This window comes from Anabrus simplex, chromosome 13 (assembly GCF_040414725.1).
Source record: "Anabrus simplex isolate iqAnaSimp1 chromosome 13, ASM4041472v1, whole genome shotgun sequence".
NCBI classification, from domain to species: Eukaryota; Metazoa; Arthropoda; class Insecta; order Orthoptera; family Tettigoniidae; genus Anabrus; species Anabrus simplex.
In genome coordinates, this window is record NC_090277.1 from 47,397,491 (window position 1) to 47,424,585 (window position 27,095).

Below are 27,095 nucleotides of genomic sequence, written 5' to 3' on the forward strand. Positions count from 1 at the left end.
TTTTAGCTCAACTTATACTTGCTACCATTGTTTTAGTAGTTTAATAAAAAAACACTGGTCTTGTAAACCAATTTTAAGTTATCTCTTCCAAAACACTTACAATTAAAACAGTCTGTATGAGGACATATTAAGCTAATTTAATCCAAAACCAGTTTTCGGAATCTTCGTCCCATCACCAGTGGATGATTAAAATTAAAATATTAAAATTCACATAATTGTGTTGTCTTTTTTTTAAATATACAGGATAGCTGTGCTGTACTGAAGCCAGAAAAATGAATAAGACATGCTCACATAACAGAAAGTTTTTAAACCTAATGAATATACAGTAATTAAAATGTCTCAGATCTGGCACCGTTTCAACTTATTTCCACCAGGCTCTTCACTTTCAATCCTATCCGACCTCCCTTGGTCAACTCTTGTTCTTTTCCGACTCCGACGGTATTTGGTTTCTGAGGCCTGTTGCATTTTCATGCCCCTCATGGCCCTTGTCCTTCTTTGGCCGATACCTTCATTTTCTTAAGTGTCAGACATGTTGCATTTTTTCTCTCTGATTAGGGTTAATAGAGGATTGTTCCCCAATTGTACTTCCTCTTAAAACGGTAATCACCACCACCATTAGTCTCCCTCTTTCTATTCTTATTTCAAACACCCTTCTCGGCAATCTTTCCACATTCATTCCCTGTATGTGCCCATGCCACGGTAATCTTCATCGTTTCTATTCTACCTATTATGTATTCTCACTGCCTCTCTTGTTCTTTCATTCCTTCCTGCATCCAATCTGTTGTAATCTCAACACTACTTTATGGTTGTCAGACTTGGACTTTCTACTGTCGCGACCACAAAAACCTCGAGCTCCACTAGCAAAAACTTACGTTTATCTTACCTCTTCACAGGCGGAAACATATATGATCTACTTTTCTTTCTCTCACGGCAGAAACTAGCCGAGGTACAAAAATATGCTCAAAGATGGCAGAAGCTGTTCCTTCAACTCTAATGATGAAGGAAATCCCCTCAGTATCATACAATATTTTTTCTTCTGTTAGTGGGAGTTGCGTAAAAGACATGTTGCACGACGCAGCTTTATTGTGCATGTTATTACGTATTTTTGCAGTTTTCTGGTAAAATGGTGTCGCAAAAACAGGTTAGTGTTACCAATATAGTGTCAATATCGGATGATACTGAGAAAAAAAGTGCCAGATTTCAGTGTACGTGACTCTGAATTCGAAAATTCTTTCTCCAGCCTGTCCGAGAGCAACAACCACACGTGACACTGGCAGCGACATGGACGTAAGTAATAAGACTTCTGGAACTAAGACTATTATTCCTGTTGATATTACTGATCAAGGGTCAATGTTGCCATCAAACTTTGATACTGAAACACCCTGTAGAATATTTATTTATACTATTTGTGTCGAGCATGGGTTCAACTTCTGTGACTATTCTTTAACTAAACTTCCCAACTTTTGAAGAACAAAGACAAAAAATAAAACCAAAACATAAGTGACAGAAGGTTTTTGTATATATATTTCATAATGGTGGACTAATGTGTACCGAGCGGAGTAGCCACGCTAGGGATATGGAGCCAAGCTCTGCATTCGGGAGATGCATGAGCTTGATCCTCACCATCAACTGTCCTGAGACTGGTTTTCTGTGGTTTCCTATTTTCACTTTCAGGCAAATGCCGAGACAGTTCCTATTCACAGGCCACAGCACGTTTCTTTCCACCTCCTTACCCGATTTCATTCATCATCATTAGCTCCTCATCTGAGGTTAACATCAGAAAGGGCATCCGGCCGTACAAACCTGCCATATAAATTACTCTCAACTCATCCCCGAACCCATATCAGGAAATGGGACCGACGGGTAGGCATATATAGGGGACTAAGGTGTACTTCATCATCATCGTTGACCAACTCCAGTTTCCCAGGTGTGGTATACAAGCCCCTTCCATTTTGTTCTGTCCGTGAACCATTCCTCGTTCACAATTCGCTCCCAATCCTGATCTCTCTCCTCTCCATCCTTCTTCACTAAGTCTGTCCATTTTTCTCTACGTCTGCCCACTGGCCTCTTTCCCCTAATTTCTCTTTCATACTCCTTTCTTGCAGACCTGTTGGCACTCATACTTTTCACATGAACAAACCACTTCAGTCTTGCCTTTTCGATCTTCTGGAGTAAGGAGTCTTCTAGTCCTACATCTTCTCTGACTTTTTCATTCCTGATTTTCTCCCTCCTGGTCTTCTGGATCATTGTGCGTAGGAACTTCATTTCTGTAGCTTGGAGTTTCGAGTTGTCCTTTCTTGTTAATGTAGCAGTTTCCAGGCTGTATGTGAGGATAGGGGTGTAGTATGATTTATACAGGGTCATCTTGGTTTTGAGTGGTAATTGTTTATCCCATAGTAGCTGTCTTACTTGGAGGTAAAAATGTATTGCTTTGCTGATTCGACTATTTAGCTAAGTTATCCTAAGTTATCCTTGGACATTATACTACCCAAGTACTTAAATTCTGTGACACTGTCCAGCTTAGTGCCATTTAGCATGATTTCTGGCTGATTGTCACCCTTCTGTAACTTCAACACTACCATTTTAGCCTTGATGATGTTTAATCCATATCTCTCAAACTCCTGACTCCACCTCTGCAGTCTCTCTTCTACATCTTTCTCAGAGTTACCCCAAATTACCACATCATCTGCAAATGCAAAAGATTTCAAGTCTTGTTGCCCCTTTTCTTTTAGCGCCTTTAATATGGTATTCATTACAATGATAAATAATAGGGGCGACAAAGCACTACCTTGTTGTACCCCCCTTTTTGTCTCAAACCAAACTTTTGAAATTAGACTGTCTCGAACTTCGAGCTTTCTCAGGCACTCCCAAATAAGCTCCCTTGGTATGCTGTCATAGGCCTTTTCGATGTCGAGGAATAGTAGATATAGAGGCTTCTCTTTTTCCCAATGTTTTTCCATCAGCATCCTGACAGCAAATATAAGATCTGTTGTTGATCTTCCAGGCCTAAAGCCATATTGTTCCTCTTCTAAAAGTGGTTCTACAATTTCTTGCAGTATATTCTCTATAATTTTTTCCAGAATTTTTAGTCCATGAGAGAGTAGAGTGATGCCACGGTAGTTGGTACATTTCCGCCTGCTGCCTTTCTTGAATGTAGGTGCAATGTTTATAAGCTATACATTTCATTTCTGTTCTGTATTGAAGTGAAATTATAAGAATACATTGATAAGAGGGTCCACCTTTTCAATACAATATATCAAGTAAATGATATTACGCATGTCTTGGGACTAGTTTCAGCCACTTAGTGGCCGTCTTCAGCCAGATAAAAAACATCAGATATTAGAGATGAGTCTCGTAAATAATTTTCTTCCTTTTTGATCTTTTTCTGTATATTTATTCATTCCTCATTCTGGCTATCATTTCCAGATTTACTTTTTTGCCTGAGGTCCTAAGTTAAAGACATCATATTAGGAAAAGAAGATCATAACCTTAATTTTTGTTATTATATATAATTGTTTTGCCAGCCCCGTGGTGTAGGGGTTTCCTGCTTACCCCTTACCCGGAGGTCCCGGGTTCGATTCCCGGACAGGTCAGGGATTTTTACCTGGACCTGAGGGCTGGTTCGAGGTCCACTCAGCCTACGTGATTAGAATTGAGGAGCCCCGGTCTAGAAAGCCAAGAATAACGGCCGAGAGGATTCGTCGTGCTGACCACACATCTAATCTGCAGGCTTTCGGGCTGAGCAGCGGTCACTTCGTAGGCCAAGGCCCTTCAAGGGCTGTAGTGCCATGGGGTTGGTTTGTTTGTTTGTTATATAATTATTTTAATGTTATAATTATTCCTATTACACTGTCTTTGTATGGTATCCATATGTTTTAGTCTTTGTATGGTGATCTGTTTAATTTTTATTTGGCTGAAGATGGCCACTAAGTGGCAGAAACTAGTCCCAAGACATCATTTACTTGATTGGCAGTGGCAGTTACTCGTTTCTGAGTTTATAGATTTCCTAGCTAATAGCTCACTTCAATTTACAGCAGTTTGTGTTTAAACTTCCGGTGGCTGTACAGGCCAATTCTTGCGTAGAACATACGTCCACACATCGCACAGCCGAGGGTCAGGGGAGATCTTGCCTGGGATTGGCGAAGATTGCATTCCTGTCACTTAATATCTTCATGTCTGCGGCGTTCTTGTTCGAAGTGTTGAACTGAGGCACAGACACTATTCTGCCAAAGTAAACGGTCCTTGGCAAGTGTTTTGCAGGTTTGTAGGTTTATTTCTGCCATCTTTAAGGTTTGTTTTAGTTGGTCTTTGAAACGATTCAGGGGGGCACCCCGTGGTCTTGAACCGGAACCGAGTTCACCACAATCTGGCGCAGCAACCTGGTGTCATTCATATGGTGCACATGTCCTGCCCATCTGAGGCGATGTCCAACGACGAATGCTACTACACTCTTTGCACATGCTTTCTCGAGAATTCAACATCAGAAACATAGTTTTCCCACTTGATGTTCATGATGGAGCGTAGTTTTTGCTGTGAAAGTGCTCCAACTTTTTTATGTCACGGTGGTATAAGGTCCACGTTTCACAGCCACAGAGAAGTGTAGAGATGACTACAGCCTGGTTCACCATTAGTTTTGTGCGAATTGTACGGTTTTTATTCCTGAAGACTCTGTGCGATAGTCGGCCAAAGGCCACATGGGCAACACGAAGCCTGTTTTCCACATCCTGTTCTGAAGTACAGGTCTACTTGTCCTAGTTTGGTGTTTGAGATGGTAATGTTAAATTCTGGAATGTTAATCCCTGGTGCAGGCTGAGCAAATACCTTGGTTCTTTTAGCGTTCATGGTGAGGCCAAAAAGGTCAAATGCATCCTTGAAACTGTTGACTGACTATTGCAGTTCCTCAGGTGTAAGAGCCAGTGATGCAGTATCATCAGCTGCTGATTTACTTGATATATTCTACTGAAAAGATGGATCCTCTTTATCAATTTATTCTTATAAGATTGATGTTTCTTGTTAATATGAGTTCTGAGAAGAACTGTTTCTATTCTTTCGTCAATATGTCATTGCCAGGAGATCCTGTGGATAGTCTGAGTGCCTGTTTTCGCTGTTGCTCAGTTAGCACCACCCAGGAGGCACGTGTAGGGAAATTAGAGGTTAAAACTACGGACGTGAGCAACTCTGCTGACATGGATGCTACGGATTTTAAATCTCTTGATGAGTGGAAAGGTCGATGGGAAGTAGCAACAGAAATGCGCCTGCATACCATCTTCTCAGATCCCAGACTTCCAAGCAGATTCCACCTATCACACAAGACCTGGACTGCTCTGAATAGAATCAGAACAGGACATGGCCGGAGCAGAGCCGCTCTCCATAAGTGGAAAAAGCTACCTAATCTAGACTGTAACTGTGAAGCTCCACACTAGACTATTCATCATATCGTCAGGGAATGCAAGAATTTGAGCCTATCACAGTGATGAAGCTGGCTTCCTGCTGGTAGCTCCAGATGCTGTACGCTGGATTGAAGAACTAGATATTCAATTGTGAAGCACAAATTACTTTGTTTCTCATCTGTAAATATGTATATTACTGATATTGTCTGTATAAGCCATATGCCAAATAATAATAATAATAACACTAGCCAACATGATTTTGCGGTAAAATAGAAAATATGTAATTCTTATGGAAATCGCTGCCCAGATTCCGAAAATGATGCTATTTTTTTCCTATCACATCTAGTTTTAACGCAATTCGGTGTTTTAGTATCTGCATGAATTCGTAAGATGTAATGTTGAGAGATGTTCTCGTGCAACTTTTTTTAGAATACAATCACGTGATTTGATTTGTTATTGTTTGCATTTTATTATAGGTTTATTGCTGTTTAAATTTTCATTTTGTAGTTGGGGATTTTCTGGTAAATTCATAACAAACTCCCCCAGATACGCAATAGACCGCGAGGTAAGTAGGATTGAAAATAAGACAGTTGAGAGTTTGTCTTTCATCTTAGACCACTTGAATAATCAGACGTGTTAAAAGCCCCAGCCCTTATGCAATGTTTATGATGGACTGATAAAGCAGTTTCCTTTCAAAGATAACAGTCCAAAAGTATTATACTCAAGAAGATGAACTTGTATTTTGTACGGATGTTTCAAATCTTCTACGTCGATTGGGAGAGAAAGAGTATGATCCTAGTAACTGGCGTGTTTTTATTGACTCTTCCAAAATAAGTTTAAAGGCTGATTTGCTTCATAATACAAATGTTCTGGCATCTGTCCACTTGCACACTCCACAAAAATGACTGAAACATAAGAGACCTTAAAGTTGGTGCTTGAAAAAAATAAATATCATGAGCATGGGTGGCAAATTGGCGGTGATTTGAAGATCATTGGATTGTTGCTGGGACAACAAAAAGGCTATACAAAATTTCCCTGTTTCCTATGTGAATGGGATAGCAGGGCACGGGATAGACATTGGGATACAGTGAATTGGACAGAAAGGAAACAACTACAACCAGAATCCAAAAATGTCTTGAATGTAAGTCTTATTGACCGTGAAAAAATTCTACTTTCACCCTTGCACATCAAATTTGGATTGATGAAACTGTATGTCGAGGCATTAGATAAAAGTAGCCTATGCTTCCAATATTTATCCACTAAATTTCTCTCATTATTGGATGCAAAAAACATAGAAGGCGTATCTGATGGACCACAGATTAGTAAACACATGAAGGATAATTTTCACAGACACGATGACCAAAATTGAGAAAGAGGCATGAAACGCATTCAAAGATGTAGTGACTAAATTCCTTGGCAACATTAGGGACCCTCAATACAAAGAAATTGTAAGCAAAATGTTGGTAAAGTTTAAGGAACTCAGTTGTAATATGAGCCTTAAGCTTCATTCCTTAGCTTCGCATCTGGATTATTTCCCTCTAAATTTAGGAGCTGACAGTGAAGAACAAGGTGAAAGGTTTCACCAGGATCTCAAAGATGCAGGACGACGCTATCAAGGACGTTGGGATGTGAATATGATGGCCGATTACTGTTGGTCGATTGCACGAGACGACCCTTCTAGAAATCGTTCAAGAACTTCAAAAACCCGGAAATTCCACAGAAAACGGGAAAAGACGGAGGTGTGAATCTAACCTGCACATAATGTAAGTAACAAAACTATGTATGTTTAACCATGTAATGTTTATTCAAGGTACGGTTATATTAATTTAAAAGCAACTGTACAGTCGAAACTAAATAGGCGCTTTATGCTTCAGTTTCACGAATTTCAATATACAGTAGCAGTTCGTTATAGCGAGTATGGCATATAACGAGAACTCCGTTATAGCGATGACTTCTTCTGTCCCTTCAAAATTCCTATATTAAACTGTGTATCGTCCTTCAATTACAGCGAGAACCCTCTCACTGGCGCATCCGTTATTACGAGCGATTAAGCGCGGGCGATTTTTTCCGTTACCGATATTTATGCACCCCAGCGATTATATTGTATGCTATCGATTGCCTTCGGCATCGTTTCCGCGCTATGTGCACTAGCGATTTCTCTCGTCGACATTCGAAGGCGATGTCGGGGTCGATTAGTAATATCCGTCGACAGCTGTTCCGTAAAGAAAATTCGAAACGAAAGGGAACATATTTTCGTAATAAATGCGTATATAACGTGTCCGATAACGGTTGTTAACTCGTTAAAAATTAAGGCTGACTAAACGACTGCTTAATTTTTAGGCTAAATACTGCAATTAAATAAGAATGGGATACACCTCGAGATATAGCAGAGTGCTTAATTGATTTCAGAGCTTAGTTTATATTTTGTCGCGTCTGGTTAAATTACGGAAAGGCTATTATGAAAATGTATAGCGAGAAAGGTATAATTTCTCTACTGGCGCTTGAAGTGTGTTTTCATCATACGTATAGTATGGTTAAGTTAGGATACGTGACGCTGTTTGAATAAGAAAACTGAAACGTTTGCAACAAAATGCGATCGATCATCTTCGGTACGGCATAGTTTTCTCACTTTGTGCATTTGCGAGCTCTCTCGTTGACATTCAAAGGCGATGTTGGAGTTGATTAGTAGGGAATACCCATCGACTGCTGTTCTCTAAAGAAAATTCGAAATGAAAGAGGATTACACGTTTTCGTAATAAATGCGTAAATAACGTGGCCGATAGCAGTTGTTAACTCGTTAAAAATAAAGACTGAAGTAAACGATATCTAAATTTTAATGTTATATACGAAAATTAAGTAAGAATGCGGTACACCTCAAGATATGGCAGAGTACATTACTGATTTCAGAGGATATTTCATATCTTCTCGCGTCTACTTACGGCTATTTACATGTAAATTTTTCGCGAGGAGGTTATTTCTCTACATGCGTTTCAAATATGTTTTCATGATAGGCTACATATACGGTTAGGTTAGGTGACGCTGCTTGAAGAAGAAAGCCGAGGTGTTTGCCACAGAAATCTCTGGAGTGATGCCGTATTTCTCCTCACCCAAGACTTTTTCTCTCAGAATCTCATGCGAAAACTCAGGGTTGTTGCATTCGCGGGCCTCGCGGCCTAACAGTAAGTTAATGGATACCACTGGCAACTACCGCGGTAACCACGCTGCTTCTTTCCATACGCGCACAGAACTCATTGATAATAAACGACCGCCTCTTTACTACTCATCGCTAGCCGCGACAACGATTGTACAGTGCCTGTGTGTTTCTCAAATCTGCAGAATGGCATCAAAACATGCGACCCTTCGAATTCTTAGAAGAGCCATGGCTACTCGGTGGCAGTCATAACGCATCTGTTGTACTTGACGCTTAGTAAAATTAAGGTTTATAGACAGCAGGAATATTTTCGTGATGGATAGTCCTATTGTAAAGATACATGGAAAAGGTATTGCCGGCAAATTTTCAACGGGTTCAAGTCGATATTATGCCAATTTTAAGTTAATGTTTATTAAACACTCGAAATTGTAGAATAATTGTACAGCCGCAAGAAAATACGGCATAGGCCTAAAGCCAATATTTGGCGTTAGCGTGAAGACAAAGAGCTAAAAAAAATGCGTACTGTACAAAAATGCATTCAGTGGTCCGCAACAAGGAAGCTTTAAAGAAGTCGAAGATGAAATTGTGATGTATGTGCACGAAAAACGCAAGGGCGGAATGGCCATACCGTGGCGCAATAAACTCGTTCGTTGACTTTCAACGATCGCGATTAGGTCTATACATCGCTAGCCGCTGAATTTGGCCGAACCCGACAAGCGAGATGTGCGTGCAGCGGATAGCCGGTTATATCTGACGCTGTGTAAAAGTAATAGTTTTATAGACAGCAAGGATAATTTCCTGATGGATCGGTGTATTGTAGAGACGCATGGAATAGGTATTGCCGGAAAATTTTCAACGAGTTCTCTTGGGTATTATGATGCCAATGTTAAGTTAAAAGTACTTAAAACCGCGGAAATAAAGAATAATTGGGCAGCCGCAAAAGGAAAAAAAGGAATACGGCTTGACGAAAATTTTTAGACGCCGAACATTGACTGATGAAGGGAATGGTTGAGATTTCCCGAAACATGTATGGTTTAATTAATAATGTTTCTTTCATTTAATGAGTGTATTGATCAAGGCGGATTTAAATAAACTATTATAAATAGTTATATTATACATTTAGTAGATGTTGTCACTCAATGTGTTCTAAAACATGGCTTCTCGCTGTATCAAGTGCTTGATGAAAATTATATTTTTGATATTTTATGTAATCATAATCCTTCATACCTAGGAAAAAGAAAAAACTAACATATTCAGGCAAATGTGAAATGCGTGGGAACATGAGGTAGGCTGTAAAATGAATTCCAATCATAATGAAATGTAAGAAGTTGTTTATAATTCATATTCGGATATCAATAATATTTCCATTTGTTCATAAAATTATAATTACTAGGTGAATGCCCAAGTCCTTTCTGGTTTCACAAACAGATGGCGCCAGCAAACAATACAAAGCGTATGAATATGACACATACGTCACTTTGTTCGTCTGACATTAACCTACCAACACACACAAGTTGAGTCCGCCAAACACTAGTGTCTGTGTTGTATTGTTCAGTGATCATGCCTGAAAAGGAACATTTGTGGCACACATTGTTTTTCTTATTTAATCAAAAGAAAAAGGCTGTAAAAAGTCATCGTTTGCTGCTAGAAACATATGGTGAACACACTCCATCTATTAGAACATGCGAGACATGGTGTTGACAATTCAAACGTGGTGATTTCAATGTGAAAGATAGTGCACGCTCTGGTGGACCACAAAAGTGTGAAGACGAGCAATTGCAGGCGTTATTGGATGATGATTCAACTCAAACTCAACAGCAATTGGCACAAGCATTCAATGTGTCACAAGAAACAATCAGCATATGTTTACGAGCAATGGGGAAGATCAGTAAACTCGGTAAATGGAAAATCGCAAAGTCGCTTGTGAAATGATGCTTCAACGCCATGAAAGAAAATCTTTTCTGATCCGAATTGTGACGGGTGACAGAAAATGGATATATTTTGAAAACCCGAAGCGGAGAAAATCGTGGCTGTCACCTGGTGAAGCCGGCCCTTCAACACCAAAGCCAAATTGCTTTGGCAAGAAGACCATGCTTTGTGTCTGGTGGGACCAGAGTGGTATTATGAACTCTTGAAGCCTGACGAAACCGTTAATGCACAACGCTATCGCCAACAAATGATTAATTTAAATCACACATTGATCGAAAGACGACCGGAATGGGCCAGAAGACATGGCAAAGTGATTTTGTTACACGACAATGCACCGTCTCACACAGCAAAACCAGTGAAAGACACAATGAAATTGCCTGGATAGCACATCCTTCGACACCTGCCGTACTTCCCCAACCTGGCACCATCTGATTATCACCTCTTCATATCAATTGGGCATGCGTTCACAAAGCAGCACTTCAGCAATTTCTAGGAAGTTGGAAATGGGTCGACGAATGGTTTGCCTCAAAAGACAAGCAAATTTTCTGGCATTGTTTTCATGACTTATCTGAAGTGTGTAGAGACCGATGGCCAATACTTTGAATAAACAAACAATGAATTTCCCTTGAAAATTACATGTTTTCTTTATCACAAAACCAACAAAACCTTATGCATACACCTGGTACACACTTTCAAAATCATGTTCACTCTGAGTATCTCGCTAACATCACCTTCTGAGCCACTACCGTCACAAAAAATAAATAAAATTTTGTAAGAGCTCTGATTTTTGTTATTGTTATTACTATTCAACAATTATTATTTTTATATTATTTTCATTATTGTTATTTTGTAATTTCAATGCACATTTTATGTGATCAGAATAGGGTAAATATAGGAGTTTTCAGAAAAATGTACTTTACTGAGTAGATCATCACAATTTTTAAATTTGCAAAACATGATACATTATAATATATAAACAATTTTTCAAATCTCAAATGCTAGCTGATGTAAAACAAACATTTTTCATTATTAGATGCTCAAATAAGGACAAAAAACAAAAATAAATAAATCATGTAAATATCTCCTATAGGTACACAGATATAATTTTTTTTAAACCCTTAAAAATTCCCTGTCCAGAACCTTTGTTAGGGATATTCAGGCCCAGACTGTAATGGGTTGATGTACATACTTGTATTTCTGGTAGCATTTCTCCATCTTCCTTATTGAATTCAGCAAATATGGGCTTCCTTTCTTCTCAGCTAACCGCATGATTTTCTTGTACGAATCTTGTAGTGGGTAAAGATCGTAGTCCACTATACTATCTAGAAGATAAGGAAAGTATGTGTCAGAGCTTCATAAAAAAATTTCAACAATTTGAAATCAGTGCACTGGGTATGGACCCATGATGCTAATAAAAGAAACAGAACTCCTTGTTCCACAGTTCATGGTGTGAATGACATTGGATCTGACCTTATTAAATTCCTATGTTGGATACCAAAATATGCACTACACTATTTCAAAATGTAGCTGAAGGAATCATTAGCAGTGTAAGGCCCTTCATCCATCATTGCAACGAAACTGTGATCCGACTAAAAGAAATGTCACATGAGCGTTGGATGGGAGTCGTTTCACAGTCGGACCCTGGTTTACTGGACAGTTCTCGCCAACCTGTGCGACTGCCTGCAACACATTTGTCGATAAACTCATGAACGACTAACTCTCACAAACAACTGGCCTGTCTGTTGTGTGGCCCGACTCAAGTCAGGTGCTCCTGCTATTTTTCATAATTCATCACTCGTATAATTCTATTGTAATATGTCAGATCAAGATCAGGAGTTGTGTATATAACTCGTAGAAGCAGTGGAAAAGCACCCTTGATTCTTCAACTATAGTTTGCCAGAATACTCAAACAAGAACGCTCAAAAAGGCATGGGAAGCTGTAGCCAAAGAAGTTGATATGAGTGGTAAGTACCTTATATACATTAAATTGTAAGTACAAGTGTTTAATATCTTTCTGCTATTGGGTGTTTAATTGTATAGCGTATCTATATATATATAAAATAAGAGTTTAATCTGTACATTGCTCAGAATTAAAAAAGGTTGGTATTTGTGTATCGGTGAAATGGTAGTTTAGGAGAAGGCCTAAAACTTATTTCTTGAATATCTATATTACTAGTGGTCCTATCGATAAATTTAACATAACATAAGTTATAGATAATGCACTTTCCTACCATAGTTTATTTATAAATTTAATACGATTTATCACCTCTGTATACAAAAAAACAAAAAAAAACACACACCACAATTTTTCAATTTACTAAAGTAGTTTACATCAGAAACAAAGCAGATCTATGACATAGTTCCTAGCTACTTTATTAGACGAGACGATTAGAATAATAATGACAGTTCCCAACTGCCATTGAATTTATGGATGAGAATAGGACCATACACTCTTATCTACCTATTCTAAAGTATGAAGTGAATTAGGGTAAGTTGAAGCTCACACATTGAAAATTACTCCGTAGCCGGGCTAATGCACAGCTGAACATGATCAATTTTTCACGAATGAAAGGATGAACACAAAATTCCCACCTTTTTTGAAAGCTTCTCAAATACTACTATGCAATGACAATATTCCTATTACATACTGCATGGCTTGATATTCTGGAGAAGGCTGACAAGGTGTCACAGGGGAGTTGTGTCAGTAGACGAAGAACATGCAACGCAACTCACATACAACTGTCCAAAACAAGTTGGTTTAAGTTGGGTTGCATTACACTGTACCAGTGGAAAAAGTCCTTTAGTCTTCTAGTGCAGAGAATTTCAGGGAGACCTTAACTGATTAATGACCCCATTAGGTTTAATTCCAGGGACTGGATTCATTTCCCTACTCCTATTCTACCCACTGCAACAAAGCAGTTCCCCTCCAGAGTCAGTAAACTTAGTGCAAGATACGAGAAGAGACCTGAGGTGATGTGGTTCTGCCAAATGTGTCAAGATGCGACTGCATTTGGAACGTTGTTTTGAGGCTTACCACACACTTTTCAACTACTGATAAGAATGGCAATTGTGATCTAGCATTCATTCACAATATGTTGTATCCATGTACATATTTAACTCCTTAATGCTCCTGTAAATACAACATTTCTCATAATATGAGGCATCACTGTATTTCCTTCAAAATAATCCCTGTCCCAATGCACTTTCAATCCAACAAATATGTGAGGCTCAATGGGTTAAAACTCTTAATGTCACTGTGAACTACATCTGAATCTCTCAGTTGGATCTTTGTGCGTTCAGCATAGGGGAACCTATGCACTTCAGTAGCGCATATGGGACATTCTCACACCTGATATCACTGTATGCAGCCGTGTGCTAGTTCATCAATGATGGTGGCAAGCACATGATGACCTCTGCGATAGTGACCTTTTCCCTATAATTCTCATTCTCTTGAACCATGCAAACTGCTGGTGTTGGCTACTTTCTAAAACAAACTGGCCATTTTCCCAATCATGCAGTAATTGCCAATAAAGCGCTGGGATCTGCCGATGATCACATTTGTTCCATTACAACCAGAAATATGGCTGCTGCAGAGGAAACAGCACCTTCCTCCTCTGGCATCCATTGCGGAAACATGTTCCATGGTGGACCAACAAAATTGTAGCAGACTTACATGATTATTGATGGACTTTTAAGAATTATCACTGGCACTTATGATGGCCAAGCAAATTGCCTTTAAGCAACTGAATGCTAAGGCCTGTTCTTGATTCGAAAGAGTAAGAAAGATTCTTGGGAAAAGTATGTGTCTTCCATGAATCATGACAGCACATGCTCCATCATCACCACAAGTGATGTCCCCACATAATCAAGTGCTCGCATGTGATTCTGCGCTAATCCAGACGCCCATATGGCACTCCACAGCAACCTAGTAGTAAGTTCCGGTGTGGCATGATTATGAACGAGCAGGAGAACACTAGATGTTCAGAATAATCTGCTATGTCTTGTTCGTGATAATAACAATAAAACAGTTCAATTTTGCAGTTAATATTTACTTGTCTGATTTTAACGCCCTGAGGAGAATAAATTGAAATATTATCATATTCATGATGGAGATGAGGAAAAGAGAGTGAGAGGGAGACCTAGAACAAAATGATGGAAGAGGAATGGTGGAAGGAGAAAGGAAGGTGCAGAAGTGCCATAAATGCCCCGACCCAGCAGGAGCTGGATAACGGAAAAGGAGGGTAATGATTGAAATGTGAGTGTACCGTTACATGGTTCACATCAGCTGGGTAGACGGAATATGAAATGAGGAAGTATTGACCAAGATGCGTAAAGGAAAACTGTGTGGGATTGTTAAAAGTAAGAAGCTCTCCTACTTCGGTCATATTATGAGGCAAATGAAAACTTACACCTTCCTGGAAATACTTATATGTACAAGTGAAAATCGAGGGGAAGAGGCCCTAAGAGACTCCGCATATCTTGGCTGGAGAACCCGACAGTGGTTCGGGCAATCAACTATTTCGCTATTCCGTGCAGCCATTGACAAAATTAAGATAGCCAAAATGATTTGCCAATGTCCGATGACAGATACGGCATTAGACGGAGAAGAAGAGTTAAGGTATCAGTCATTTTTTAAATAATAGATGAGCTATTAGCATCCTCAAGAGTCAGTTTGCCTACATACATCTCAAGCTGTCCGAGACAAGAAGTATGAACATCTTTCAATATTGAATTTTCATGACTTACAACCAATTAGCTCATGTTACTTACATGTAGTATGCATTGAAGAGATGTTAAGTTCAGAAGAAAAATTGCTAACCGGACACCAGTGGGATCCGAATCCACAAACTCCCGATTTCACGTTGGTTGCTCTACCATTGAGCTATGGTGGCCTAGGTCATGTACGCAACACGACCAAATAAGTTGAAAGTCGATTCTGATTAAAATGCGGTTGTGAAAATACCATATTCCTTGTCCTGGCTCACAACGGGCGACTTCCACACACCCTGCAGTGTGATGGCAGTAGTAGCTTAGATCCTTTTCCAACAGAACAAATATGACCTAGGCCATCATAGCTTAATGGTAGAGCAACCAACGTGAAATTGGTAGGTTATGGGTTCGGATCTCACTGGTGTCCGGTTGTCTTTCTGCTGTGAAGTTAACATCTCTTCAACACGCACTACATGTACATAACACGACCTAATAGGTTGAAAGTCAATTTCGATATGATCATCTTAATTTGAGTATGTGTTTCATCAGTGATTATAATACCTTGTGGTAATGCTGATCTCAGAGATTCATAAGCCTTCTCCATTTCTTTCTTGTCTTCTGATTCTACTGTGATGTGGACATCATAATAGCTGAAAAAAATAGGATACTGTCTATGAATAACAACTTTACCCCTCTGAATCACAATTACAACAAAGCAACATCTTATTAAACATATGCAATAAAGAAGACAGTCAGAAAATCATGAAAACTTTCTTTATAAGCTGGTTTTCCTGGTATAGCTCTCTTGATCTATGAGGGAGTATCGTAAAGCTTTTATTCTCACCCAGAAGTTATTATGGTATATTGATGAAATTTTCACAGTGTCACTACTGGACTCTACAAGTGCATGATATTGAGAAAATCAGCTCAGTGTGTTCTTTATTTTGATTTTAGATTGTGACAAAAGTGTAAGACAGAGACGACTGAGGTTCACAGCGTGATAAAGTTCCTGCATTTGAAGGGTCATAGTGCCTGGCAAATTCAAGATGAGATGCCGGCAGTTTATGGAAATGGCTGCCCATCTTACGACAATATTGTGAGGTGGAAAAGGAATTTTCAAAGTGGTCACATGTCCCTCACAGAAGAGTCAAGAGCTGGAAGACCATCATTGAAGGATGATGTGATCACAGTGAAGAAAGTGGAGTGTTTAATCTAGGAAGACAACCAACCAACCAAATGATCATGAATGACACTGGTCTCATTTATGGCAGTGTGTGGAAAATTATTCACAACTGCACATATCAAAGGTCTCTACATGTTGGGTTCCACGTTTACTAACCCCCTTCAAGAAAAAAATACGGCATGACATTTCAACACAGATGTTGATGTTGTTGGAACAGGATCAAGTGGATTTTTTTGGTCGTCTGTAACCAAGGATGAATGTTGGATCTATCAGTAAGCTTCAGAGACCAAAACCATGACCATGCAGTGGAAAAATGCAGATTTCCTTGCTCCCAAAAAGGCAAAGGTGCAAAAGTCAGCTGGGAAGATCATGCTGTCAGCTGAATTCTACTCATTTAAGTCCGTTTACGTGTACAAGTTTCTCAAGCTGCTCCATTTACAACAAATGATCGAACTGGCGTCCCCCTGTGTCAATGCAGGCATGACATCATCGCACAAAGTTTTGTCGTATCCGTTCGAATATTCCCGGTGTCGTCTGAACTGTTCAGTTATAGGTTATGATTTTCATTTCCGTGTTGACGTATAGCTGATATAATAGAGTTTGAGGGATGTTCCACCATTCAGCACAATGTACAATATTTTAAATTTATTAAGCTTAATAAATGTACAATATTTTAATAAATTTTAAATATTTTACATTGTGCTGAATGGTGGAATATCCCTCAAACTCTATTACATGAACTGTTCAGAACGGACGGACTTTAAACAACTTGGATTATTAATAATTTTGACTCAGAACATTTCCAGACAATGATTTTCTATTTCAAATTGATCCATTTGCCATCCTCCATCACCCCTGAAAGTTTGTAACAACATCAAGGATATGCCCTGTATAACGACAATATAAAGGGCACTGAAAACACTAGATGTGGAATTCAGATTGCCAACATTTTGACACTTGGGAAATATGGACGAAGGTTGCCATTTAAATATTTTCCTACATTGACATGGTCAGGAGGATACTCTTGAGCCTAATCCACATTTTTTTAAGAATCTTGGTCACAGGACAATACCCATTTATCACCATCATAATTATCACTTCAGATGCTATTGGCTAACGTTGCACCGACACTGATAGGTCTTACGGCGACAATGGGACAGGAAAGGGCTAGGACTGGGAAGGAAGCGGCCGTGGCTTAATTAAGGTACAGCCCCAGCATGCCTGGTGTGAAAATGGGAAACCACGGAAAACCATTTTCAGGGCTGCCGACAGTGGGGTTCGAACCCACTATCTCCCAAATACTGGATACTGGCCGCACTTAAGCGACTGCAGATATCGAGCTCGGTTCACTTTAGAGGTTAGGCCCCTTTAAAAAACAAGCATCATCATCATCATCATCATCTTCCTTCCAAGTATTGGGCCATGTGTCCCATTACGGTCTTGCATTTTCCCTCCGTCTCTTCATCGGATGTCCTACAGATCTTTTACGTTTGGGTTGGTATCGAAGAATCTCTTCTGGCAATCTACCACATTCCATCCTTTGGATATGACGTTTCCAGCTTTCCTGATAACTGTAGATGTAGTCAGTTATCGGTTGTACAGACGTGCACATTAATGGTGTCCCGACATAAACAATCAAAACTGCCCCACTCCAGTACTGAAAAGAAGAGGAGAGAGTGAAGGGGTAGTGTTGAAGGCCAATCCAGTACAAAGCATGGGGGAAGGGAGTGAAGGGGTAGTGTCGAAGGCACAATGACTCACCTTCTAGCTTAACGCATTGTTGCATGGACTGCATGCAGACAGCCCGCTACAAGACTTCGTTGTGATCGAAATGGGCACAATGGCGGATGTATTGAAGTACAGCATTAGGTTACCTACTCGTCCGGCCCCGCGGTGTACGGGGCAACGCGTCCAGCCGCCCCGGGTTCGATTCCCGGCCGGGTCAGGGGATTTTAATTGTAAATGATTATATCCCTGGCCTGGGGACTGTGTATTTGTGTTGTCCTTAATGTTTCTCACATTCAACACTCAACACCGCAATTCTAATTACATGCAGGTTCATATATTGTGCAAGCAGGGGAAAAAGAACTCTATAGTTTGACGCCCCGAACAAATAGCATTTTAACATAAAAAATTAAAAAGTAACCTACTCTGTTAATTACAGTATTAAGAGGTAAAGGAGGTTTTTAACCGAAAAGTATTTTGTACTAGTTAGGAATATTTTGTAGCTGCGTTATATCGGGTCTACCAATCCTTCTTCACCTCGTTCTTCCCATATTTCTAAACATCTCCAAACTGTCTTAAGACTGCATGGTATTGCTTGTGCTATTGCTTGGGACCATGTGAGCCTCCCACATGCCAATAATACGACCTCGATTCACCTGCGATTTTATAGGAGCCATCTTATTACAATGTTACAGTATAATGCCGGAATACACACACTGTGTATTCAGCACTACCTGTTCACTCCCTTCCCCTCCTTTCCAGTACTGCAGTGGCCTTCAACATTATCCCTTTACTCTCTCCCCTCCTTTTCAGTACTGGAGTGGCCTTCAACATTATCCCTTTACTCTCTCCCCTCCTTTTCAGTACTGGAGTGGGGCAGTGTTGATTGTTTATGTCGGGACACCATTAATGTGCGTGCATGTACTTTCAGTTCTTTTAGCACCTCTTCATTCCTTTTATGGTCCCATTTTGTATAACCTGCTGTACAATGCACGAATGTTATTTCACGTGTTGTAATTCAAAACAAGTCTTGAGATCTTAACGTCCATGTCTCGCATCATTAGCAAAGTGTTGCTTTAGCTAGGGTATTATAAAGGCACAATTGAGTATGTTTCTGAACAAGTGATCGTTTCATGATTTTGTTTATTGTTCCTGTAATTTTTGTGAATTTATTAATTTTTGCTGGTATATCTAATTCTGATTGGTATGATTGGTATGATAAGGAATCCAATGGCTCTACAGACTGCTCAACAAGATATGGGAGGAAAATACTATATCTGAGGACTGAAAGATGGGCATCATTGTACCTCTGTTCAAGAAAGGGAACTGACGAAAATGTACTAATTATCGTGGTATTATGCTACTGTCTCATGTCACTGAATATATTGGAAAAAATAATAGAGACCAGAATCAGAGATATTGTTGAATCAATTTTGGAAGAAGACCAGGATGGTCAACTACAGACTTTATATTTGCAATTAGGATGCTAATGGAAAAATACTGGGAGAAGAACAAGCCTTTATTTCTAATATGTTTTGACATTGAGAAAGCCTACGACAGTGTATCAAGGGAAAGAATTTGGCAATGCATGAAAGAACTTCAAGTGCGAGACAGCCTCATAGACAAAGTGAAAATGTTGTACAGTGGGAATAGAAGTTGTATTCAAGTAGAACATGGTTTGTCAGACTGGTTTGAAACAAAGAGAGGAGTGCAGCAGGGCAGCTCATTGTCACCACTTCTATTTATTATTGTGATGGATGTAGTAATGAAATATATTAAAAGGAAAGAACATGGAGATATCAAAGCCTTCACATTTGCAGATGATGTTGCAATCTCAGAAGAGGAATCGGGAGATAGAATGCAAAGCTGAAATAAGGAGTTTAAGAAATATGGTTTAAACATCAGTAAGACCAAGAAAGTGGTGATGGAAGTGTATGGGGAAGGAGCAGAACCAATAGTCATGTTAAATGAAGCCCAACTGGACAGCGTTCCAGTTTACAAATACTTGGGTAGCGTTCTATCAAATGACAATCTAGCAAAACATGAGGTGAACAATCAAATCAATAAGGCAATACAATTTTACCACCAGATAAGACACCTGTTGTGGGATGAGCAAATACCTATTAAAACAAAAATGACATTGTACAAGTCCTATTATACACCAATTCTTACATACAGTCTTGAAACCACAACACTGACCAATTTTGATAATTCCAAACTCCAGGCAGCTGAAATGAAATTCCTACACACTATGATGCAGAAAACCAGGAAAGACAAGATTAGGAATGAGAAAATTAGAGAAGAAATAGGAATAGGTGATTCCGTTTGGTCACATGAAGATGATGCCAGTTAACAGAACTGCAAGGAAGGAATTTGACAGAAAAGTAGAAGGAAGACGACCTGTGGGAAGGCCTTGAAGGAAATAGACAGATTTAGTTAAGAACGATGTACTGCTGAGAGGTCATGATTGGGACAAGTTGGTGGAGGAGGAATGACACAAGGACAGGATGAGATGGAGGAGGCTCATATACCACACCCGGGAAACTGGAGATGGTTTAGGATGATGATGATGATAATGATAAGTTGTACCCGAGATAAGTGAACACATTTACTCTTTCCAATGTTGTATTGAATGATGATGATGATGATGATGATCATGATAAGTTGTACCCGAGATAAGTGAACACATTTACTCTTTCCAATGTTGTATTGAATGATGAAAATCTACAATCTGTTTTCCAGTCAATGACCGGGTCAGGGATCGAATGAATGAAGCCCCCAAATTGCAACGAGGATAGGAACTGTGCCAGCTGCCGAAGCCTGTCACACTCCTCTGGGGCAATGATTAATGACTGACACATGAAATTAAATGATAGTGGAGAGAGTTGCTGGAATGAAAGATGGCAGGGAAAACCAGAGTACCCGGAGAAAAACCTGCCCCGCCTCTGCTTTGTCCAGCACAAACCTCACATGGAGTGACTGGGATTTGAACCACGGAACCCAGCGGTGAAAGGCTGACGCACTGCCGCCTGAGCCACGGAGGCTACTCCAATGTTGTATTATCTAAACGTATTTTACTACAAATTAGTTCTCTTCCCTTGAAGGCCATTATTTTTGTCTTTTCTGTTGAAATAATCATATTAAAATCTGAGGAAACATTTTTTAGATTCAAAACTGATGTTTATAGGTCATCTTCTGTCGTAGCTAGCAATGCAACATCAGCAGCATATAATATGGCGTCTAGGTATTCGAGGCGTCTATTTATTGATATTGATTCATGGCGTCCTTGTTTCCAAGTTTCCATTATTGCATTCATATATATATTATAAAAAGTAGAGGAGAGGGTCTGTAGCCTTGTCTTACACCACCATTTATTGATTTCCACTCGGTCTGGTTCTTGTTCAATTTGCCAGAAATGAGACTGGATTTGTAGATGTATATATTGTTAATAATCTGTTGAGAGACATTGTCGTGTTTTAGAATGTCAAGAATTTGTTTCTATTTACTCGGTCAAAGGCCTTTTCAAAGTCCACAAATGCAATGTGTGTTTCCAAATTGAATTCTTTACGTTTTTCTATTAATATCTTCATAGTGAAATATGCATCAGTGCAGGAGCGCCCTTTAGGGAAACCTTGTTGTTCATTCCCCAATTTATCTTCATAATGTTGCTGCAACTTATCTTTAATGATATTTGCATATATTTTATAACCTGAGTTAACAATGCTAATTCCTCTGTAATAATCATGGTTTTTTTATGTCACCTTTTTTAGGAAGAGGGATAACTATTGCTTTCTGCCAACTTTCTGGTGGATTATCTCCATTTCAAATTTGATTTTAAAAGCTGAGGAATCTTTGCTTGAAAGTTTTTTTACTTGAATATTTGAACAGTTCAGCCTGTATTGCATCCTCTCCAGGTGCTTTACCATTCCTTAGATTCTTCAAAGTTTGGTCTAGCTCTTCTAATGTTATAGATTCCAATGTATTGTTGTTAGATATTGGCAAAGTTAACGCTTCATTTTTTTGAATTCGTCCAGAGTGTTTGAAAATAATTAAGCCAATCATTTGGTGGTAATGTTTCAAGTTTTACCTCTTCCTTAACTTCCCTGTGTAATTTCTTCAGAATTTTATAAGTTTGTGGTTGTTGTCTTGTGAAGTCTGTTTCCAATGTAGATACAAAATTTTCACAACTTTCTCTATGTTTTCGTCTAATTTCTCGTTTAGCTACTGCTCTCTTATAATTGTATTTTAGTTTTATCTTCTATTTTACCAGTTGTCAGAACTTTCTTGTAAGCATCCCTTTTTTCTGATATGACCATTTTTATCTCTTCATCCCAGATTATCAGGCCCATTTTTCTCTTCCATTTTCTTTGTTATTCCTAAACTTTCAAAAGCTGCCTGTTTCAAAGCTAAGCTAATATTTGACCATTCTTCCTCTACATTGGTACTCACTGGTTTTGCTTGAATTCGATTATTAAGTCTATTTTGGTATAGCCATTTTATACTTGGATCTCTTAAAAGACCAATTTTATAAGTTGTTTCTTTTTGTTCCATGCAGGGTGTATTTTTCTTCATCCATCATGGCTGGTGAAACTACTAAGAAATGATCTGTTTCCATTTCAGGACCTCGATATACTCTAACATCTAAAATAAATTCTGCTAGCTTTTGGCTGCAATGATAGATCGCTGATTTCTAGCTGACCATGTGAACTTATGACTGTCTTTATGTGGAAACATGGTGTTCATTATTTTTTAATGATTGAAGAGAAAAAAGTCAGTAAGTTTCCTTCCATTGCTATTGCAAGTTTCTTTCCCATTTGTTCCTATATTGTTCTGAATTTTGCGATTTCCTACTCTGGCATTAAAATCTCCCAGTAAAAGTATCATATCTTGCTTATTAATTTTGTTAATTACTTTGTGTAAATTGTTATAGAAACTGTCTTCTAATCATCTCTCTACTGGAGCATAAACACCTATGACTGTCAGACAGCCTCTGGATAGCTTTAGCCTTATCGAAATAATTCTTTAATTCCAGAAAGTGTAGTTATCTATTCTCAATCTTAGTATTTTATGTATCATGATCATGGCTCCCGCTTGGCCTCTATCCTCTTGTTTGATCCCACTATAGAATTGTAGGTAATTTGCCGTTTCTTTTGAGCCTTGTAGTTTGCGTTTGGTTTCAGAGATTGAAGCAATCGAGATGTCCTTTTTTTAAGAGAATGTCATCTAGTTGATCGTCTTTGTGTGCTATTCTCTGTACATTCCACGTAGCACACTTAAATATATTCTTTTTCTTCCACTTATTATCCTTATCATTAACCTTTTCTTTGCCATGTTCATCATCTTTAATATCTGCCCAGTTTCTTTTCCTTTTTCAAGACTCGAAAGCAATCAAATGTCCTTCCGACGGGTTGCTAGCCTGAAGGAAGTAAGACCATTGGTGGGGCTGCCACCTCTCAGCTAATGGACTAGCTGAAATTACAGCATTTCCTCCATAATTGATGTAATCGTTATACAGCTGCGACTCAGTCGACAGAGCCTCGTCTGTGGAAACAGGTTTGTTCATCCTGGGGGTGAGGTTGGCATTTGGGCAGGAGAGGTTATGTATTCCACATAAAGTTAATGTTCGATGTTATACAGTACAACAACAAAAAGGTTAATATGTCAAGTTCTTCATGGTACAGATAAAATACATATAAAATGTATAGAATTTCATAATTTTAAAATGTTCACTGTATAAGGAAACTTCAATTTTCAAAGAATATAAATGACTTGTTTATAATAACCATAGCAACTGTCATTAATCCTTCACAGCACCATAATTTTCATATTTTCCAAGAAACTACTATAAAATTCAGGACACCAGTAAGTGTATATTTCAAAGATGACTTCTAAGTTTCGTAACAGCAGCAACAAATCTATATCAATTCCTCATGTATAACAGTTAATGACTTCTAATCAACTACATAACTTCGGCCAACATTTTAAAACATAATTTAAGAAGATAAAATGTTAACATTGTGTAAATTGATACTATCACCAAATGGGACACACACAAGGAACAAATGTGAACTGAGTGACACACTTCAGTCTTTCAGTCCAACAGAACTTGTTTATAAGTGGTCATTTTACCAAAACTTTTATTTGAATTCCACATCTGGTGTTTTAAGTTTCTTTTATACTGGTGTTATATACTGTATTTTAAGGAGTGTTTTATGTCTTGTGATAATGCATTCTGTAAGGCAGGGCATGATACGACAAATCCCGGGTGCCAGGCCGCCATGGCGCCTAAAATTCTTTCTTTGGCACCTTCTTTTTCGAGCTGAGTATAATCTCCCCCTTAATATACAGTATTTAATTCCCGGTTTGGTATTGCTGAACTATTGCAAAGCGCATGTAATGATACACAACCCCATGATACTCCATACGATTTATAGAACTCGGTTGAACAAGAGAATGTGGTTAGGTAACAGCAGGGATCTCGGTAAGTATGGCCACAGCATCTTGATATAGAGGGTAATTCAAAAAGAAGGAACATATTTCAAATATTTATTTCTTCCAAACTACAAAAAGGTAGAACCACAATTCCAACGTTTCTGGACAGACAAACGAATAAAATTTGCACAATCCATGTAGAAGCGCCGCTGTTACAACTTCCAATCCCGGCCGCATTGTGCATGGCGCGCTGGAGCTTCTCCGTTGGAGTATAAATAAATGGCGACACAACAGAAAAAAGAATTCTGTGTGCTGCAATTAGCAAAACTAGAGTCCATTATTGGAGTTCAATGTGCATTTCGCCATCAGTTTAATAAACAGCTGCCTCGGCATAAGCAGATTAAACAGTGGCATTGAAAGTTCGTAGAAGATGATTGCATCTTCCATAGACATCGAATGAAAATGTTGAGCGTATTCGTGCAGTTTATGAAAGGAGCCCAAAGAAATCCACAACACGAGGAAGCAAGGAACTTAACATTCCTCAACCAACGGTATGGAGAGTTCTGAAACATCGTATGCACCCAAAGGCGTACAAACTGCAAACTGCAGTTATTGCAGAAATTGCATTCAGATGACTACAACAAAAGGCACGACTTTTGCATTAGCATGCTAGATGATATGGACGAAGACAATTTTTCTGAACGATTAATGTTTTCAGATGAATGCACTTTTCATCTTTCCGGTAAAGTTAATCGGCATAACGTTAGAATTTGGGCAAGTGAAAATCCTACAGAGATTATTGAACATTAAAGAGATTCACCGAAGGTGAACGTCTTCTGTGCGATATCTGTAAAGGAAGTTTATGGACCTTTCTTCTTCATGGAGAAAACTGTGACAGGACTAACCTATCTAGACATGCTTAAAAACTCGTTAGTTCCTCAAATTTCGATGTCCTCATCTTCATGCAAGATGGTGTCTCACCTTATTTCTCTCAGCACGTTCGACGTTACCTAAATGACACCATTCCAGGACATTGGATTGGAAGAGGAGGAGCAGAAGACAACCTTCATCGCCTGTGCCCTCCCAGGTCTCCAGACCTTACACTTTGTGATTTTTATCTGTGGGGTTACGTATTTATTTATTTAGCGTATGGCTAACACATCACATTATAGACCGTGTGTTTATCCTCCCCATGCCTGACACTCTTAAAGTTTGCGGCACCGAACTGCTGAAGCTGTGAATTTGATAAATAGACACCACCTGATTTGTGTGTGGCAAGAAATGAGCCACCGTTTTGATATTTGTCGTGTAACATATTGTGCTCATATTGAAACCTAAAAAAAAGTGAACTCTTTCTCTTTCCATGAACGTTGGAATCATGTTTCTAACTTTTGTAGTTGGAAAGAAATAAATGTTTGAAATTTGGTTTGATATTAATGTCATTACAATTTTAAATAATAATCAAGGCCGCATTATACAAGCAACAGAAGAAAAATTGATGTTAAGTACGAACGTCTGGGTCTTGAGAAAACTTTGCGTAAAGAAAATATTACAGACATAGAAATAACTCAAATATACTTCCCAGGTAACAACACAAACAATATCCTGTGATACTCCTTTAATATCAAAACAGAATCTCTTTTGCTACTTAACAGAGTTGCTATTATAAAGTGAAATAGAACGTACCCTCGCAGAATTAATTTCCGTACATTGACAGCATATGGAGCTCCTAGGCATGGGCATGGAGGACACAAAAGGCACAATAAGCATGTCTTGGAAAGTATGGGTTGTTTCTTGTATTTTTTTTTTTTTTTTTAGATAGGTAGATAAATAATGTTTGAGCTTTAAGTTATTAATACTTGAACACGAAAGACTAATATGTACAAAAGAATTGTACAATTTGCTGTTGATGACAACAATATCACTTTGTTATTTACATTTTACAATTTACAAGTTTCTTAGAACAGTGTCAAAATATAAGTATGCAACAATTGGCCAGTTTTATAAATTTGTGTACACAGTGGTATGTCTTACTTAGTTCAGTGTCCAGCTGTCTTTAAATTTTGTGGTAATCTGTTGTAGTGTATAAAACTATAAAAACACAATACCCATTGCTATTACTACCGTGTTTTAATTTTCTAAAGGCTAGACGCCCGTATGTTAACAATTCGAGTACCAAAAACATTACCTGGCTCCTAGATTTGAAAACATTTGTCGTGGCCTGCTTTATGGGATTTTAATGATTGTACATACATTGTATAGCTTGCCGATGTTTAGAATTATAAGGCTGAGGATGATCCCTGGTTGCGTTGAAACCAGTAAACTTGTAAAATAGTCTAGGAATCTCTTTGTCATTTTACTTGTAGTGTATTGAAAGATTAATAACATCATACTTATTCTCCTGAATACACGTCAATACAGATAAAACACGAAGTTTTAAACTTATATTCACCTAAATAATGTTGTAAAGATAAAAATACACTCTATAGTATATAATTTATCATATACTAGCAATATTTGCCTAACAACATTGTCTATCATGAATGTGCATCAATAATATCTACAATGCGTAAAA

The 27,095-nt window shown here is 38.6% G+C and overlaps 1 protein-coding gene across 1 annotated transcript in view; it reads right to left on the bottom strand.

Annotated features, from left to right (window-relative positions):
• Positions 1-27,095, bottom strand: part of LOC136885093 (FAD synthase) — a 144,907-nt gene that overhangs the window by 38,084 nt on the left and 79,728 nt on the right. Inside the window, exons 7-8 of the mRNA XM_067157537.2 lie at positions 15,742-15,830; positions 11,660-11,792 (exon numbers count right to left, since the gene is read on the bottom strand). Of these exons, the coding sequence (XP_067013638.2) occupies positions 11,660-11,792; positions 15,742-15,830 (222 nt within the window). The remainder of the gene's footprint in view (positions 1-11,659; positions 11,793-15,741; positions 15,831-27,095) is intronic.